Source organism: Tachyglossus aculeatus, chromosome 2 (genome assembly GCF_015852505.1).
Source record: "Tachyglossus aculeatus isolate mTacAcu1 chromosome 2, mTacAcu1.pri, whole genome shotgun sequence".
NCBI classification, from domain to species: Eukaryota; Metazoa; Chordata; class Mammalia; order Monotremata; family Tachyglossidae; genus Tachyglossus; species Tachyglossus aculeatus.
Genome location: NC_052067.1, coordinates 22,663,909 through 22,682,496, shown reverse-complemented (window position 1 = coordinate 22,682,496; position 18,588 = coordinate 22,663,909). Strand labels below are relative to the sequence as shown.

The following is an 18,588-nucleotide window of genomic DNA, read 5'->3' as shown; positions in this document are numbered from 1 at the left end:
CCGGCATTGATCTTCTCCAATTCATTATGGAATGGCTTTGGTGTCAACCAGCCAACTCTGATCAAAGTGTGATCTTAACTAAGGCCGTCTCCTATGAGCTACCCAAATGCGCAATGTCAGTTGGAGTAATACTAATAGTGGTATTACTTATACTAATAATGGTATAAGTACTTATTATGTGTCATGCACTAGGGTAGATATGAGAAGATCAAACTGTCCCTGCTCCACAAGGGCTCACAACCTAAGGGGTAGAAAGAACAGGAATTTAATCATTTTACAGCTTAGAAGACTGATAACCAGTTCAAGCCAAGTAACTTGCTCAAGGTCACATAGCAGTCAAGTGGCAGAGCCCAAATTAGGGCTCATATTTCTTGACTCATAGTCCTGTACTTTTTCCACAAAGCTGTGGATGGAGTTGGAGAGAAGCAATTTAAGAGTATAATTTGCACCCATTAACTCCATCTATTCTTCCCTGCTTTTGCCCTAAACTTGCCCTAAACCCCACCCACCCACCCCTGGAGATGGCTCCAATTTCCTGTGGTTCATAGAGGTCACGGAGGGGACTGAGAGCAGATGAGGTAGGGAAGGCTGCTAGCACTTCTTCCCCTGAAAACCTAGAAGACCCCAAAAGCCAAAGTCCCAACTGAACAGTTGCTGATGCAGTGGGCATCAACCCTATCGTAATGAGGTGTGTTCAGACGGTGGAGCAGAGCAGATCAGAAATCCCATGGAGAGCTTGGAATAGTAAATTTCTTTCTAGTCTAAGCTTTTTTTTTTCCATGCCTCAACCCTTAAGGTTCTACTATCCAAAGATGCCTTTCAGGAAATCTTTCCTTCCTTCAGGAACCGGCTTTTCCTGGATGAAATTTGAAGTAATATTACTACTACTAATAATAATACTCTCCTAATCTACTACAGTCCAGCCCACACACTCCACTCCTCTAGTGCTAGTTTACTCACTATGCCCCCATCTCATCTTTCTCACCACAGACCCCTTTCCCATGTCCTTCCCCTAGCCTGGAGCTCCCTCCCCGTCCATATATGCCAAGCCACCATTCTCTCTACCTTCAAAGAATTATTAAGGTCACATCTCCTCTGAGGCCTTCTCCAATTTAAGCCCTCTTTTCCCTGATTTCCTCTCCCTTCTGTGTCATTATGCAATTGGATCTGAGACCTTTAGACATTTGATATTCACTCCAACCCCACAGGACTTATTGCATATCTTTAAATTATTATAAATTACTTATTCATATTAATGCCAGTCTCCCCCTCTAGATTGTAAACTCATTATGAGGAGGAAATATGACTGCTAATTTTGTTGTACTCTCCCAAATGCTTAGTACAGTGCTTTGGACATAGAAAGCGTTGATCGATTGAATAATTAATAATTGTGATATTTGGTAAGCATGTATGATATGCCCACTGGGGTAAATACAAGATAATCAGGTTGGGCACAGAACTGCCCCACCTAGGGCTCCCAGTTTAATGAGGAGTGAGAACAGGTATTTAATCCCCATTTTACAGATGAGGAAACAGGCCCAGAAAAGTCAAGTGACTTGCCCAAGACCACTCAGCTGGCAAGTGGCAGAGCTGGGATTAGAACCCAGGTTTTATCTGAAAGAGTGTTGCCATCTGACTTACCACACAATGTCATGCTTTTTGGGGAAAAAGGGGACACCAAAAATAGAGTGAATTGAATCAGGAAGGTTTGAGTTTGAAAGAACAGAAAATTTCTGATGAGTACTTGTTATTGTGTGTGATTCAATGGAGAAAACTTTTTTTTCTTTACAGTTCTTTGCCTTCATGGTTACAATCTGCTATGCTGGAAATGCCTATTTCAGTTTTATATCATGGAGATCCAGGACTGTTCAGTGAATGCCATTTGACCATTTCAAAACCAGTATCATTGTAAAAGCAGCTGTAGGTATAATGTATATTTCAAGACACTGTGTATGACAAATGTTTTTGTACACTTAGAGAAATTTTATAGAAATGGTTTCCTTCAATTAAACTCTGTACCAGGCACCCTTGCCTCTATCATAGTTTACAATCTCTGGAGGATGCTGCAAATTTCATAAATCGAATTTTCTTAGTATAAATGTAACAGAAATGCTTAGGAAAATGAACTGTCAAGTCTGTAACCCTAGCTTTGATTAAATGTTTTGATAATTTGATTAAATGTTACGAAACCACAAGTGGCATTCATTGATTTCTAATAGGTAAACGATGCGGGAAAATTGGAGCACTGGAGAGTCTTTATGTTGTGGCAGTATCTCTTTATACTTTTTGTTTTTAAGCACGCATGAGGCAGTAGGATGGAATACGCTGAAGCAGGGGGGCATGCATCCCCTTTAACACGCTGGATACCTCTCTCAGATCTACAAGACCAGCTGGGCAGTAGCCTGTTTGAGTGAGAGGGGCAGATGATGTTGAAGCCCTGCACCCTAACAATGCCACACATCTTCTTTCCTTTTCCTGCTTTCCTTCTTCACCCCTAATCAGTAGTGTTTGAATTTTAAAGCCCTGAATCTAGAACTGCTTTGAACCCTGGGTGACAGGTGGGAAGAGGATTGAAAAATGCTTACTGCTTCTGTACACTGATATAGTCTCCCTGCTGTTAGCTTGGAACATTACCATCTGTGATCTGTAAAGTTTTGTGACTTTGTAAATGCGTATTAATAAAGTGGTATTTAAGCACCTACTTTGTTCCAGGGACTGTACTAGGAACTGGGAGAGATACAATATAAGCAAATCCCTGTCCCATATGGGACTTTGTCTAAGGGTGGAGAGAGAGAATCTTATCCCCATTTTCACGGATGAGGAAACTGAGGCACAGAGAAGTTAAGTGATTTATCCAAGATCACACAAACAGGCGAGGAGCAGAGCTGGGATTAGAACCCAGGTCTGTGCTCTTTCCAATAGGCCATGCAATGGTTTTATCTCTCTCTCCCAAGCCTGTCCCGCTCTTTCTCTTCTAGTCTCATCCTTCACTTTGGAGTTGTGGGCCTCTCTTAAGACCCCCTTCACTCTGTCTTTTGTTCTCTTGACTCTCAAAACCCTAATCCTTATATTTCACAGCGTCCTAGCTTACTCCCACCCACCTCCATATACTCTCCTGCTTTGGGTGAAATGGATCATGTCTCCTTAGTGATCAAGGCTTTTTGGATAATATTTAAGTGTTTGCCCAGCCTCAAAGGTCCACTTAGACCAAGAAGTCAAAAGGTCAACCCTATTTATTTTTCTCTTACTATCTTCTGTGGTGGTTTATTTTGTGCCTTTGGTTTTCTGAGTGTTACTGCTAAGAATAGAAAGTTTTCTATCTCTGTTGCCCTAGACATGTTTTTTTGGGGGTGTTATTTTTTGGTTTGTTTTTAATGGTTCCTCTCACTGGGTTTTTTATGTCACTTCTGACTGAATTCCAGCACTATCTGTGGTTTGGGTCTCCTAAGGGGATGTTTGGGGCAGTTTACCTGTGGGCTCAGCTTTTTGCTCTAAAGCCTCTGAGGACTTTCTCAGGCTCTGTACTTTTTGTTGAGATTTAGAGTTCTTTGGGCCATAAAAGAGCATCGTCTGTCTTTCTCTGTGGGTAGGTATCTATATAAAAATAAGTTTGTGTTTATAATGCATGCACACAAATACATTTGTGTGTATATACCTATATACACATAAATAGCATTAGTATTATACATACATATATGCTGCATGAATGAAGAAGGAAAGTCATCCACCCACAAAGGGTTTGTAGTGGGTAGGGTAGAGAAGCAGCGTGGCTCAGTGGAAAAAGCACGGGCTTGGGAGCCAGAGGTCATGTGTTCCAATCCCAACTCTGCCACTTGTCAGCTGTGTGACTTTGGGCAAGTCACTTAACTTCTTTGTGCCTCGGTTCCCTCATCTGTAAAATGGGGATTAAGACTGTGAGCCCCACGTGGGACAACCTGATCACCTTGTATCCCCCCAGCGCTTAGAACAGTGCTTTGCACATAGTAAGTGCTTAACAAATGCCATCATTATTATTATTATTATGATAAACACTAATTTGACTCACATTTGTGTGGATGTCATGCTGCTTGATACATTTCATTTTATTTATTTTTGTGGATGGATAGGGGAGGATTTTTTTTTTTAATGTCTTTGGCCTTTTAGGTAGCAGGGCCACCTTTATGCATTGGTTGAAGGAGCTGCTTTCCCAGGCTCTCCAGTGCCAGTTGGGTGATGGCCCAAGACTGGCCACAGCATCCAACACCAGGGGAACGGCAGCTAGAAGTGGCCAAGGCAGAAGATCCAGGTTCAACCCATGTCCCGCTGCCTGTCAAGTCACCCTAATGACTCACCAGACTACAGAACAGCTAGAAAAACTCCTCCCTCTTCCCTCCACCACTCGCCTACCCGATAAGATGGCTGGAGAGGCTTTTCAGCTTAGTGGGCTGTGAAGCCAGCGAAACCACTAGAGCAGAGAGAGCAGTGGATTTCCCCTTCTGTTGTTGATAGTTTTCTGTTTAGAGAAAAGAGGGTGTTTTTTTTTTTCCTCCCCCTTCTTTCTTTCCTTGGTTAGGCATGGCTGCCAAAGTATTGTATATGAAGCTTCTGTCTATCCTCACACTTACCAACATTTGCATTTTTGGTCAGGGTTTCCCCTGACCTCAAGTTCTGGGCATTGTGGGCAGGTAATATGTCTACCAACTCTGCTATATTGGACTCTCCCAAGTGCTCAGTCCAGTGCACATAGTAAGCACTCAAATGATTGGGTGATTTCTCCCATCTTGTTTGCCTTTGGAAGTGATATTTCCCTTCCTCCACCAAGGGACCACCCCGGGGGGAAGAAGGAGAAGCAGGCCATGTTGGACATATAAGAACTTGCTGCTTTTATGGTCTGACGGTGTCTTCAAACCAAATCCCCCTTCCGTATAAAAGTGGATTTGTTTAACATTGATTGACTTTGCATTGCCTCTCCTCAGAACACAGTCCCAGCATAAAGTAAGCGGACATTTTGTGGGGTGGAACATTTCAGTAGCGATCATACAGGGTGAATCTGAAGGCTGATCAAATGTAATGTACTATGTAATGGTCCCAGATGGGATATGGTTTTTAAGGATTCTCTTGAAGGAGACATCGCGGCCCTCCATTTACTGGCTCTAGAAAGGTAAAAAAATTTTGTCTCTTCACCCTTTGGCTGTCAGGCCTTCTTAGGCTGAAGGTTAGCCGCCTGCTGTGCCTTTTATATCCTAGTCATTTTACTTATTTTTTTGGTCTTTCAAAAATATGTGCCCTGAGTCTGGGGCAACATCCCTTTAAGGAAAGCTGGCATCTATTTGAACAGAGGAAATTACAATTTCCTCTTTGGGTTCTGAATGATTTTGTCCATGAGCAATTTTCAGCAAAGTGGGTGTGAGATGACTAAAGTATTAGTCTTATGACTCTCCAAATATTTATCATAGTTCAGATATAGTTTTAAATTTGCTTTTGGTTTGGCTCCTGAACTAGGCAGAGTTTTGTCAATGCAAATAGTCTCCAGTGATTAATTTATGAAGAAATTCTTATTACAAGAATAATATAACGCAATTGTTCCTCATCTGTGTTCACCACTGGATTCTTCCAAATCTATTCTGTCCTCGCTGATAGGCGAAAGTGGGGTTGTAATTTGTGCTTATCCATTTATAGCAAATCAATAAAGTGCTCTAGGCCCTTCATTTTGTCTATATTGCCTCTTTTGATTTGCACCAAGGCAATACTGTGGTTAAACACGTTCTATAAAAGATCTTTAAAAGTGTACTCATCGAGATCACTGCAGGGCAAAAATATTAAATGTCATTAAAAATCCTTAGAACTGATGTGCCCACTACAGGCATTTTAGAGATCCCAAATGAAGGTGTGTGGACTATATGTAAAATTAAGGGCCCTATGTACAGAGTTCTGAACCTATGCAGAAGTTTGTCACCAACGCATATGGGATTGCAGTGTAAAACTGGCATTAATATAGTCATACGTGGAAAATGTGTGCACACAGGACACAATGAAACAATGTTTAAGGCAACTGCCTAAGCTCCTCAGTAACAATTTATTCATGACTCTTGTGAGTTTGGTAGTGTGTGTGAATTACTTAAATTGATGGGAGCGTGACTAGCTTCAACCCAAGCATTTAGGAAGTACCTACAGATAGTATTCTATTAAGTGAATTTAAGTAAGTTCCTGATCTCTGGAAGCTTAAAATCCAAGGATTATGTAACTGCTCAGCCTCCTCTCCATTTCCTTCCTCTTTCCTCTGCCCCAGGAGGATTTAAAAACTCCTCTGTCTATACTAATTGGTGCAACTGGGGAAGTGGTGAGTTGGAGGAAAATCCCTGCACCCCTAACGTCACTGTAAGGTGCCTTAAGGCCGCCTCCTCAAAATGAGAAAAGTAGCATGGCCTAATGGGTATACTGAGCATGGGCCTGGGAATCAGAAGGACCTGGGTTCTAATCCTGGCTCTGCCCCCATCTGCTGTGTGACCTTGGGCAAGTCACTTCTCTGTGCCTGTTACCTCATCTGTAAAATGGGGATGAAGACTGTTGAGGCCCATGTGGGACAGGGGCCGTGTCCAACCTGCTTATCTTGTACCTCAATGCTTAGTACAGTGTGTGGCACATAGTAAACATTTTTTTTAAATACCATAAAAAAAACCACTTTGGATCTATGAGGTTGGATTTGAATGACTGCCCCCAGCTTAGAGCTGCTTCATGGGCTCTCCACTCCACTCCTGGACTGGCCCAAGACACTTTTCCTAGATGTGGCAGTGGGCACTGTATATATGAATATCCTGTATATATGTATATATGTTTGTACATATTTATTACTCTATTTTACTTGTACATATCCATTCTATTTATTTTATTTTGTTAGTATGTTTGGTTTTGTTCTCTGTCTCCCCCTTTTAGACTGTGAGCCCACTGTTGGGTAGGGACTGTCTCTATATGTTGCCAACTTGTACTTCCCAAGCGCTTAGTACAGTGCTCTGCACACAGCGCTCAATAAATACGATTGATGATTATGATGAGCAGGTGGGACCAGGGAATCTGGAATTTTTCTATGATATCCTGGAACCACTCCCCATGTTGTTTGAAACTCAGATGGTTCCTAAAACCCATCTAGAGCCCTCTGGGCTGGGCTTAGCCTGGATTCCCTGGCAAAGCTCCAAAGAGGTCCCTTGTATTCCTTTGGCAGGTCATATCCCTGAGAAGCAGTGTGGCTCAGTGGAAAGAGCACGGGCTTGGAAGTCAGAGGTCATGGGTTCTAATGCCCTTCCGCCATTTGTCAGCTGTGTGACTTCAGGCAAGTCACTTAACTTCTCTGTGCCTCAGTTACCTCATCTGTAAAATGGGGATTGAGACTGTGAGCCCCATGTGGGACCAGCGTGGCTCAGTGGAAAAAGCATGGACTTTGGAGGCAGAGGTCATGGGTTTGAATCCCAGCTCTGCCAATTGTCAGCTGTGTGACTTTGGGCAAGTCAGTTAACCTCTCTGTGCCAATGGGGATTAAGACTGTGAGCCCTCTGTGGGATAATCTGATCACATTGTAACCTCCCCAGCACTTAGAACAGTGCTTTGCACATAGTAAGCGCTTAATCAATGCCATTGAAAAAAACCTGATTACTTTGTATCCCCCCCAGCACTTAGAACAGTGCTTGGCACATAGCGCTTAACAAATTCCATTATTATTATTATTATTATTATTATTATTATCATTATTATTATCCCAGGATGTCCCCATTGCTGATGGGCTCAAGGTTGTTTTCTTGTGAACTGACATGTGGTCAGGGATTGTCTCAGAGGGGAAGGAATTAAAAATGGATAAAAATGGGGATGGCAGCGGAAGGAAGAGGAATGTACAAAAGGATGAGAAGATGGTGTTGTTTCTGCTCCCCAGGCAACGTTTTTCACGCACTTGGGAGGAAAACCTGATCATCCTCCTCAGATCCCAGTGAACTCCCTCCCTCCTGTTCAAGACGGGTCCTTCCCGTCCCCTGCTCAGTCCCCCATTGCAGTAATAATTCCTGCAGGGAAACACTGAACAGAATATGCAGTTGCGGATCTGTTAAGCCAGGAATTTCCATCTTTGGGGAACTAGAGATTCCAGTCATTTTCTGTTTCATGGGAATCCCAGCTGACGTATAGCTGGTCACCCTCAGAATATTTGGATGTTTTTCTCACCCTACCCAGCTGGGCATTCACATAACTCAAGCCCCTCTCACTCCTGAGGGTCTTGAGTTGTGTTAGTTGACTTCAAATATTCTTTTTTTCCATCTCTTCCTTTAAGCCCATACTCAGACCCTAAAAGGTGAATGATAATCACCCTAACTGCTCTAACCTGTGTGGAAAGGAGAATTTGTTCTTTTTAAAGTTCATTGAAAAACACTCACGTTTTTAACGAGACAGTTGTCTAATGATCAGCACTGAAAAGCAAACTACAGACAGCGCCAAGTGGGAGTTATGCTCTTGAAGAACTTCATGATGTGGGCAAAACCATGTTTTAGTGACCATTGATTCAGTGGAAACTAATGGGTTAGGAGGTAGTTTGTTAGAGGATTTCAATCAATCAATCAATCATATTTATTGAGCGCTTACTGTGTGCAGAGCACTGTACTAAGCGCTTGGGAAGTACAAGTTGGCAACATATAGAGACAGTCCCTAAATATAGAGACAGTCACCATCGCTGACACTTTTGGGTGCAAATTACTGTGTTAAGGCCACCTCCAACGTAAAGCTTTACATCATTGCCACTCACTGCCACTGTATAATATGCCATAACACTGCAAAAAACATAAAATGCTGTATAGTATTAATGTTTTTAGGAATCTTATGGTTCTGGAGAGCTCACCTTAATAACTGCAACTCCCTATGCATTGAAATTCCCTGAGAGTTTGAGCTGAGGAGTTGAGTTCCTAAAGGGCAAAGAGGTGGTTCCTGTCCTTAATCTAAATTAACGAATTTAGAGGAGACAAGATAGATATGCCTAGTTCTCTGCTTCATGTAGCAGTTTTCCTCTCTGCTCCTTTCATCCCGCCCTCTGTGGTAGTGAGATCCACCCACCCTCCCAGTTATTGTTCTCCCCCTTGGTGCTGCAGTTTGTGAGTGAGCAGCGACTGTTGGTGGGGGAGGAAGTGGGGGGATATTGTGACAGGAGAAACGCCCTCCCATATCCTTCCCAACCTTGCATCCGTGACATCGGGTATATGCCTCTGGCCTGGAATGCCTTCCCTCCTCAAATCCTCCAAACTAGTACACTTCCCCCCTTCAAAGCCCAACTGAAAGCTCACCTCCTCCGGGAGACTTTCCCAGACTAAGCCCCCCTTTTCCTCTGCTCCCCATCGCCCCGACTCGCTCCCTTTGCTCTATCCCCCTTCCCACCCAACAGCAGTTTGAATGAACGATTGAATGAATGAATGAATGAATGAACTATTCCAGTCAATTCAGGACACCCTCTTCTCCTATAATGGGAGGATTGTGTTCTTGTGAAACTTTGCTGTAGTAACACTAACCGTTCAAATGACACGCATGGTGGGATGGTAGCTGCTTCCAGTTCTTTCTAATCCCAGTTCTAATCCCAGCTCCACCACGTAAGTACGTATTTATAATTATATTTCTCTTTATTTTTATTAATGATGTGTCTATATCTCTAATTCTTTTTAGTTATAGTAATGCTACTGATGCCTGTTTACTTGTTTTGATGTCTGTCTCCGCCCCTTCTAGACTGTGAGCCTGCTGTGGTCAGGGATTGTCTCTGTTGCTGAATGGTACTTGCCAAGCACTGAGTACAGTGCTCTGCACACAGTAAGCGCTCAATAAATGATTGAATGAATACCCCTCTAGCTCTGTGTAGACTGCTCCTCTGTTAAATTGTATTCTCCCAAGCACTTAGTGCAGTGCTCTGCACACAGTAAGCGCTCAATAAATACAATTGATTGATCAAACATGACTGTGTTCTCTTAGGCACCTATGGCAACTGCCTGGTCTTAGAGGAGGAAGGAAAAGAAGTACACTCAGTACCTTGCTGTTAACTTCCATTACCCCACCATGGCCTTTATGGGGGAGCAATGAGTACCTACAATTGAATAAATGAATGAATGAACATGGGACAAGGACTGTGACCAATCTGCCCTTCTAGACTGTGAGCCCACAGTTGGGTAGGGACCGTCTCTATATGTTGCCAACTTGTACTTCCCAAGCGCTTAGTACAGTGCTCTGCACACAGTAAGTGCTCATTGAATGAATGAATGAATGAACTATTCCAGTCAATTCAGGACACCCTCTTCTCCTATAATGGGAGGATTGTGTTCTTGTGAAACTTTGCTGTAGTAACGCTAACCGTTCAAATGACACGCATGGTGGGATGGTAGCTTCTTCCAGTTCTTTCTAATCCCAGTTCTAATCCCAGCTCCGCCACGTGCCAGCTGTGTGACTTTGGGCAAGTCACTTCTCTGGATCTCAGTTACCTCATCTGTAAAATGGGGATTAAGACTGAGCCCCATGGGGGACAACCTGATAACCTTGTATCCCCCCAGTGCTTAGAACAGTGCTTGACATCTGTAAAATGGGGATTAAGGCTGTGAGCCCCATGTGGGACAACCTGATTACCTTGTATCCCCCCAGTGCTTGGCAGCGCTGTGTGTGTTAAGCGCTTAACAAATGCCATCATTATTATTATTATTATTTCAGGCCTGGGTCTTCTCTGGCATCCACTGCAGAGAGTCTGGCAGAAATCACTACCTGTGGTGCCTCTCTTGAGCCCAGGAAGTAGGTGGTACACCCATAGTCGGAGCAGCAACTGAACCTTTCTTCCTCCAGAAATGGGTAGTCATTCGTAGGCCTCCCCACCCAACGCCAGTCCAACACTTGGACTGGGTAGGTGGTTTGTCACAGATGGGGTTGAGCCAATGGGCCTCATCGTTAGGAAAGAAGCAGGGGTATCATGTGGATGGCCCCCTCTGAGCACACCAGAGGGAGAGGCAAGTAGGCAGAGAAAAAGGCCCCATTCAGTGCAAGCCCCCTTTCACTCATTAACATGAACTTCATCCCCAGACATCCCTTGGCCTGCACATTGTCCCAGGCTAATTGTTTTTTTAAGGCAGGGAAACTTCCGGCCCGCCTGATTAGTCTCTGAACACCACACCAGCATTCTGCAGTCAGTTCCTATTGTCTTCTGAGGGCCTTTCCCGTGCCTTTTTCCTGAGGGCTGGATCTCTAAGACCCCACCTTCAGGGAGCATCTCTGAAGAATGGATGGGACATCAGCTCCCTGTTTGCCCCAAGCCCACTGAAACCTGCACTCTCATGCCTCCAATCAGCCACTCTCTGGTGCTAGTACTGCCTCAGGTTGAGGTGAAACCTCTTGAAATGCATGGATCTGGGCAAAAGGCATTCTTCCTCCCTTCAAGGCCCTACTGAGAGTTCACCTCCTCCAGGAGGCCTTCCCAAACTGAGCCCCCTCCTTCCTCTCCCCCTCCTCCCCGTCTCCATCCCCCCGCCTTACCTCCTTCCCTTCCCCACAGCACCTGTATATATGTACATATGTTTGTACATATTTATTACTGTATTTTACTTGTACATATCTATTCTATTTTACTTTGTTAATATGTTTGGTTTTGTTCTCTGTCTCCCCCTTCTAGACTGTGAGCCCACTGTTGGGTAGGGACCATCTCTATATGTTGCCAACTTGTACTTCCCAAGTGCTTAGTACAGTGCTCTGCACAAAGTAAGCGCTCAATAAATTCGATTGATTGATCCTGCATGGAGACAGTCTACACCACTGTTAAACAGAGAATACCAGGCTGGAAGAACTATTGGTATTGCTTAACAGCTCTTCTTATATACTTAGAGACTACACTGGTAATTCTAAGGAAGACCCTTCACTTGCCAAGGCCTCAGATCTATTTAAAATCTGTGAGTGGAGAGGAGGGAAGTAGGAGAGGAGGGTAGGGAGAGAAGTAGGGACTCAGGAAGGAGAGAGGAGAGGGGGGCAGGAGGAAAGAGTGAGAGGCCAAGAAAGATTTTGATGTTCTCACAAAGCAACTCTCCACTCTAGACCCTGCATAGATCTATAGGCTAACAGGGGAAATGTATTCTGTTCAGAGCAGTAAGCCTTGACAATATGCAAAAGAGAGACATCCCAAAGAGCAGATAAAGTAAAATACCCATGTGACCTGTTTCTGTGGTCAACCAATTCAAAGAGGTTTTGAATTAGCTCTCGGGCAGCTAACTACATGACTCCTCTTGCTTATTTTCCTTCTCTGTGCCCTACTTTCTAGCCACCAATCTAGAAATAATCTGCCTCCTTTTGTTTACCAGCAATCAAAAGCCCCTTTAAAAAAGTTCACCTGAGAATGATTTTATTATACTTCTGCACAATGACCATCTTCCTGGCTGGTACGGAACATAGCTAAGCCTCTTTTTTCAGTGCACCGACATATTTAACTGTGGTATTTAAGCTCTTACTGCCTGCTAAGGACTGGGGTGGAAGCAAGTTAATCAGATTGGATACAGTCCTTGTTCCAGATGGGGCTAAGTAAGAGAATGAACAGGTCTTGAGTCCCCGTTTTACAGATGAGGAAACCTAGACACAAAAAAGTGAAATGGCTTACCCAGGTTCACCCAGCAAGCAAGTAGCAAAGCTAGAATTAGAACCCAGGTCCCCTGACTCTGAGGCCTGTGCTTTTTTTATTAGGCCATGTTGCTTTTTTGTTTACTTGCCATGAAGTATTGGAAATCCTACTTAACCTGTTTAGCCAATAGCGACTCAAGAACATATTTGTGGGGGAGAGAGATATATTTAATATCAAACCACACTGGAGAGGGTGCTTGCCTGTTCTCAAGAGCAAGGAAACAAGTACCATCTAGCACTGCCAAGGCAGGAGACTGAGGTTTCCTTATGAGTTTTTAAAATATCACATGTTTGCCTCTGACTCTTTTGGGGCACAAGATGTGCTCAACCCACAGAAGGTACAATACTGTACTTCCATGGACAAAGTATTAAAGGGTGCAAGGGATTTTCTCACAAAACAACTACTGATGCAGACTCTCTATCAGCTATGTCACCCTCAAACTGAGAGAGAACTCTGCTTCTACCAAGGGTGATAACGGTAATTCTAGGAAGAGGATCCTGAATTTTGCACAGCTACTGTGTTTTCATTGCATAATTGAAAGTCTTGAGGGAATAATAAAGACCGTGTTGTTGTGACAGTGGCTAAAGCTGTGCCTGTAAAGAAATTTGGACAGCTGAAGAGGGAAGGGAATGTGTACCAGCTCTGTACTGTATTCTCCCAAAGGCACGTCTCCTCCGAGAAGCCTTCCCTGACTAAGCCTTCCTCTCCTCTTCTCCCCCTCCCTTCTGTGTCACCCTGACTTGGTCCCTTCATTCATCCTCCCTCCCATCCCCACAGCACGTATGTAGAAGCAGCGTGGCTCAGTGGAAAGAGCCCGGGCTTGGGAGTCAGAGGTCATAGGTTCTGATCCCGGCTCCACCACTTTTCCGCTGTGTGACCTTGGACAAGTCACTTCACTTCTCTGGGCCTCATTTCCTTCATCTGTCAAATAGGGATTAAGACTGTGAGCCCCAAGTGGGACAACCTGATTGCCTTGTATCTACCCCAGTGCTTAGAACAGTGCTTGGCGCATAGTAAGCGCTTAACAAATACCATCATCAACATATATATATATATACACATCTGTAATCTATTTCTGTGTATTAATGTGGGTCTCCACCTCTAGACTGTGAGCTCACTAGGGGCAGGGACTGTATCTGTTGTTATACTCTCCCAACGCTTAGTAGAGTGCTTTGCATCCAGCAAACACTCCATCCCCCCATCTTACCTCCTTCCCTTCCCCACAGCACCTGTATATATGTATATATGTTTGTACATATTTATTACTCTATTTATTTTACTTGTACATATCTATTCGATTTATTTTATTTTGTTAGTATGTTTGGTTTTGTCCTCTGTCTCCCCCTTTTAGACTGTGAGCCCACTGTTGGGTAGGGTCCGTCTCTATATGTTGCCAACTTGTACTTCCCAAGCGCTTAGTACAGTGCTCTGCACACAGTAAGCGCTCAATAAATACGATTGATTGATTGATTGAATAATAATAATAATGATGGTATTTGTTAAACGCTTACTATGTGCAAAGCACCGTTCTAAGCACTGATAATAATGATGGCATTTATTAAGCACTGTTCTAAGCGCTGGAGAGGTAACAAGGTGATCAGGTTGACCCAACGGGGGGCTCCCAGTCTTCTTCCCCATTTTACAGATGAGGTAACTGAAGCACAGAGAAGTCAAGTGACTTGCCCAAAGTCACACAGCTGACAATTGGCGGAGCCGGGATTTGAACCCACGACCTCTGACTCCAAAGCCCGCGCTCTTTCCACTGAGCCACGCTGCTTCGCAATAAATACGGATTAATGAATGAATGCATGAAATTAGCACAGGGGCCTTCCTTCTGTCGGTGCCTGAGGCAACCACCTCAGTGGCCGGCCTGGCTGTGAGGGGGCAAGAGGAAGGCGGCCAAGGCGGGCCAACTCGGTCGGCGCCGCCTCCTGCAAGGTTCTCCCTCCCCTCGGACGGGCTCCTTCCCTCCAACCACCCTCCTGCCCTCCTGGGCGAGTGGGCAGCCATGGCGGGCCAGGGCCTTTCCCAGTTCGCCAGGACCTTTCCCAGTTCGCCAGGACTGGCAGCCCAATTGGCCCTGCCCTCCAACATGGCGGGTGCGGCCCATGGCGCCGCAAAGGCCTTTGGGCCTTAGCGCAGGCGGGGAGAAGCCGGGCCGCCTCAGCCAGCCTGCCTGATAAATGGTGGTTTTTGTCAGGCGCTTACTCGGTGCCAAGCACTGGGCCAAGCCCTGGGGTAGATCCACGCTAACCAGCTTGGCCCACGTGGGGCTGGCAGGCTTCACCCCCGGGACGATGGTAGCGTGGCTCAGTGGAAAGAACCCCGCCTTGGGAGTCAGAATAATAATAATAATAATAATAATGATATTTGTTCATTTGTTCATTTGTACATATTAATTTATCTTGTACAAATCTATTTATTTTATTTGGTCAGTATGTTTGGTTTTGTTCTCCGTCTCCCCCTTCTAGACTGTGAGCCCGCTGTTGGGTAGGGACCGTCTCAATGTGTTGCCGACCTGTACTTCCCAAGCGCTTAGTACAGTGCTCTGCACACAGTAAGCGCTCAATAAATACGATTGATTGATTGATTGATTGCTCTGCACTTAAGGGCCCAATGAATAGTGTTAACTGATAGTGGACAGGGATGATCCATCTAGATTGAGTGCTTTGTGGGCAGGGAAGGGGTCGGCCTCCTCTGTTGTATCGTCCTCTCCCAAGCACGTAGTACAGTGCTCCGCACATAATAAGCGCTCAATCAATCTGACTGTTCCACCTAGTAAACCCGGCCTTCGAAAGCCGAGTTTCCAAACTCCGAAACGGGGCCCCAGTCCCCCCCTCACACCCTCTGCCCTACCCCCTCCCCCTCCCCACAGCACTTGTGTATATTTATCCATCCTTATTACTCTATTTTATTAATGATGTGAATATAGCTATAATTCTATTTATTCTTCTGGTATTGCCACCTTTTTACTTGTTTTGTTCTGTAGTCTGTGTTCCCCCTTCTACTCATTCATTCAATCGTATTTATTGAGCGCTTACTGTGTGCAGAGCACTGGACTAAGCGCTTGGGAAGTACAAGTTGGCAACATATAGAGACGGTCCCTACCCAACAACGGGCTCATGGTCTGTTTATGGCCCCCCCTTCTTACCTCCTTCCCTTCCCCACAGCACCTGTATGTATGTATATATGTTTGTGCATATTTATTACTCATTTATTTATTTATTTTACTTGTACATATCTATCCTATTTATTTTATTTTGTTAGTATGTTTGGTTTTGTTCTCTGTCTCCCCCTTTTAGACTGTGAGCCCGCTGTTGGGTAGGGACTGTCTCTATATGTTGCCAATTTGTACTTCCCAAGCGCTTAGTCCAGTGCTCTGCACATAGTAAGCGCTCAATAAATACGATTGATGATGATGATATAGCCACAATTCTATTTATTCTTCTGGTATTGCCACCTTTTTACTTGTTTTGTTCTGTTGTCTGTGTTCCCCCTTCTATTCATTCATTCAATCATATTTATTGAGCGCTTCCTGTGTGCAGAGCACTGGACTAAGCGCTTGGGCGGTACAAGTTGGCAGCATATAGAGACGGTCCCTACCCAACAACGGGCTCATGGTCTATTTATTCTATTTATTCATATTTATTCTATTTATTTTATTTGGCCTCCCCCTTTCAGACTGTGAGCCCACTGCTGGGTAGGGACCGTCTCTGTATGTTGCCAACTTGTACTTCCCAAGCGCTTAGTCCAGTGCTCTGCACACAGTAAGCGCCCAATAAATACGATTGATTGATTGATTTGGTTTATATGTTTGGTTTTGTTGTCTGTCTCCCCCTTCTAGACTGTGAGCCCGCTGTTGGGTAGGGACCGTCTCTGTTGCCGATTTCTATTTTCCAAGCGCTGAGTCCAGTGCTCTGCACATAGTAAAGCGTCCAACAAATACTGATTGAATGAATGAGTTTTAACTGGGAGAAACTTTCCGTATAAAGTTTTCCAGAGAAGAGTGACGGTGGACAGAGCGTCAAAGGCGGGGTTGGGGGAAGGAAGGGTGGGTCAGCAGGCCTCGCGGGCCGGGCCGGGCCGGGCCGCCTCCGCCCCGCTGCGCGCCGCTCCCCCGTCTGGATCCCGTTCTGTCGGACCCGCCCATGGCCTGTCCCTCAGGCCCCGCCCCTCCCTCTGGACCCGCCTCTGATTGGCCCCGCTCCCGGGACTCTCCCTCCAGGCCCCGCCCCTCCCCTTAGCCCCGCCCACTGTCTGCCCCTCAGGCCCCGCCCCTCCCTCTGGCCCCTCCTCTGATTGGCCCCGCTCCCGGGACTCCCCCTCCAGGCCCCGCCCCTGCCCGTCCCTCAGGCCCCGCCCTCCCTCTGGCCCCTCCTCTTGATTGGCCCCGCTCCAGGGCCTCCCCCTCCAGGCCCCGCCCCTGTCCGTCCCTCAAGCCCCGCCCCTCCCCTTAACCTGGCCCCTCCTCTGATTGGCCCCGCTCCCGGGTCTCTCCCACCAGGCCCCGCCCCTGACTGTCCCTCGGGCCACGCCCCTCCCTTAACCCCGCCCCTCCCTCTGGCCCATCCGCTGATTGGCCGCTCCGCCCCCTGCCTGTCCCTCAGGCCCCGCCCTTCCCTTTGACCCCGCCCCTCCCTCTGGCCCCTCCTCTTGATTGGCCCCGCTCCCGGGCCCCTCCCTCCAGGCCCCGCCCCTCCCCTTGACCCCGCCCCTCCTTCTGGCTCCTCCTCTAACTGGCCCCGCTATCCCGGGCCTCTCCCTCCAGGCCCCGCCCCTCCCATAAGCTCCGCCCCTTTCCTTTCTCGCAGGCCCCGCCCCTCGCTTTGACCCCAGCCCTCCCTCTGGCTCCTCCTCTGATTGGCCCCCGCTCCCGGGCCTCCCCCTCCAGACCCCACCCCTCCCCTTAGCTCCTCCCGTTTTCTTTCTCGCAGGCCCCGCCCCTCGCTTTGTCTCCGCCCCTCCCTCTGGCCCCTCTGATTGGCCCCGCTCCCGGGCCTCCCCCTCCTGGCCCCGCCCCTCCCCCTAGCTCCGCCCCTTTCTTTTCTCGCAGGCCCCGCCCCTCGCTTTGCCCCCGCCCCTCCCTCTGGCTCCTCCTCTGATCGTCCCCACTCCCGGGCCTCCCCCTTCAGGCCCCGCCCCCTGCCTGTCCCTCAGACCCCGCCCCTCCCCTTAGCCCCGCCCCGTCTGCCCCTCAGGCCCCGCCCCTCCCTCTTGCCCCTCTTCTGATTGGCCCCGCTCCCGGGCCTCTCCCTCCGGGCCCCGCCCCTCCGCTTAGCCCCGCCCCGCCTGCCCCTCAGGCCCCGCCCCTCCCTCTGGCCCCTCCTCTGATTGGCCCCGCCCCCTGCCTCCCCAGGCGCCGGCCCTCCCCTTAGCCCCGCCCCTGCCTGTCCCTCAGACCCCGCCCCTCCCCTTAGCCCCGCCCCTGCCTGCCCCTCAGGCCCCGCCCCTCCCCCGGCCCCTCTTCTGATTGGCCCCGCTCCCGGGACTCTCCCACCAGGCCCCGCCCCTCCGATTAGCCCCGCCCCCTGTCTTTCCTACAGGCCCCGCCCCTCTCCCTGGCCCCTCCTCTGATTGGCCCCGCCCCCTGCCTCCGCCAGGCCCCGCCCTGTCTGTCCCTCAGACCCCGCCCCTCCCCTTAGCCCCGCCCCTCAGGCCCCGCCCCTCCCTCTGGCCCCTCGTCTGATTGGCCCCGCTCCCGGGCCTCTCCCTCCAGGCCCCGCCCCTCCGCTTAGCCCTCCCCGTCTTCCCCACAGGCCCCGCCCCTCCCTCCGGCCCCTCCTCTGATTGGCCCCGCTCCCTGACCTCCCCCTCCAGACCCCGCCCCTCCCCTCAGCCCCGCCCTGCCTGTCCCTCAGACCCCGCCCCTCCCCTTAGCCCCTCCCCCGCCTGTCCCTCAGACCCCGCCCCTTCCCTTCGCCCCGCCCCCTGCCCGCCCCTCAGGCCCCGCCCCTCCC

At 47.7% G+C, this 18,588-nt stretch overlaps 1 protein-coding gene across 2 annotated transcripts in view; it reads left to right on the top strand.

Moving 5' to 3' along the window:
* CMTM8 (CKLF like MARVEL transmembrane domain containing 8) overlaps nt 1-2,697 on the top strand; it is a 57,817-nt gene extending 55,120 nt beyond the window's left edge. The window contains exon 4 of one of the 2 annotated variants that reach the window (XM_038769827.1): nt 2,298-2,697. In XM_038769827.1, the coding sequence (XP_038625755.1) occupies nt 2,298-2,306 (9 nt within the window). In that variant the 3' untranslated portion in view covers nt 2,307-2,697. Of the gene's footprint in view, nt 1-1,791 lie in introns of both variants that reach the window. The other variant, XM_038769817.1, reaches the window with a different exon arrangement.
* Nucleotides 2,698-18,588: the final 15,891 nt, after the last annotated feature.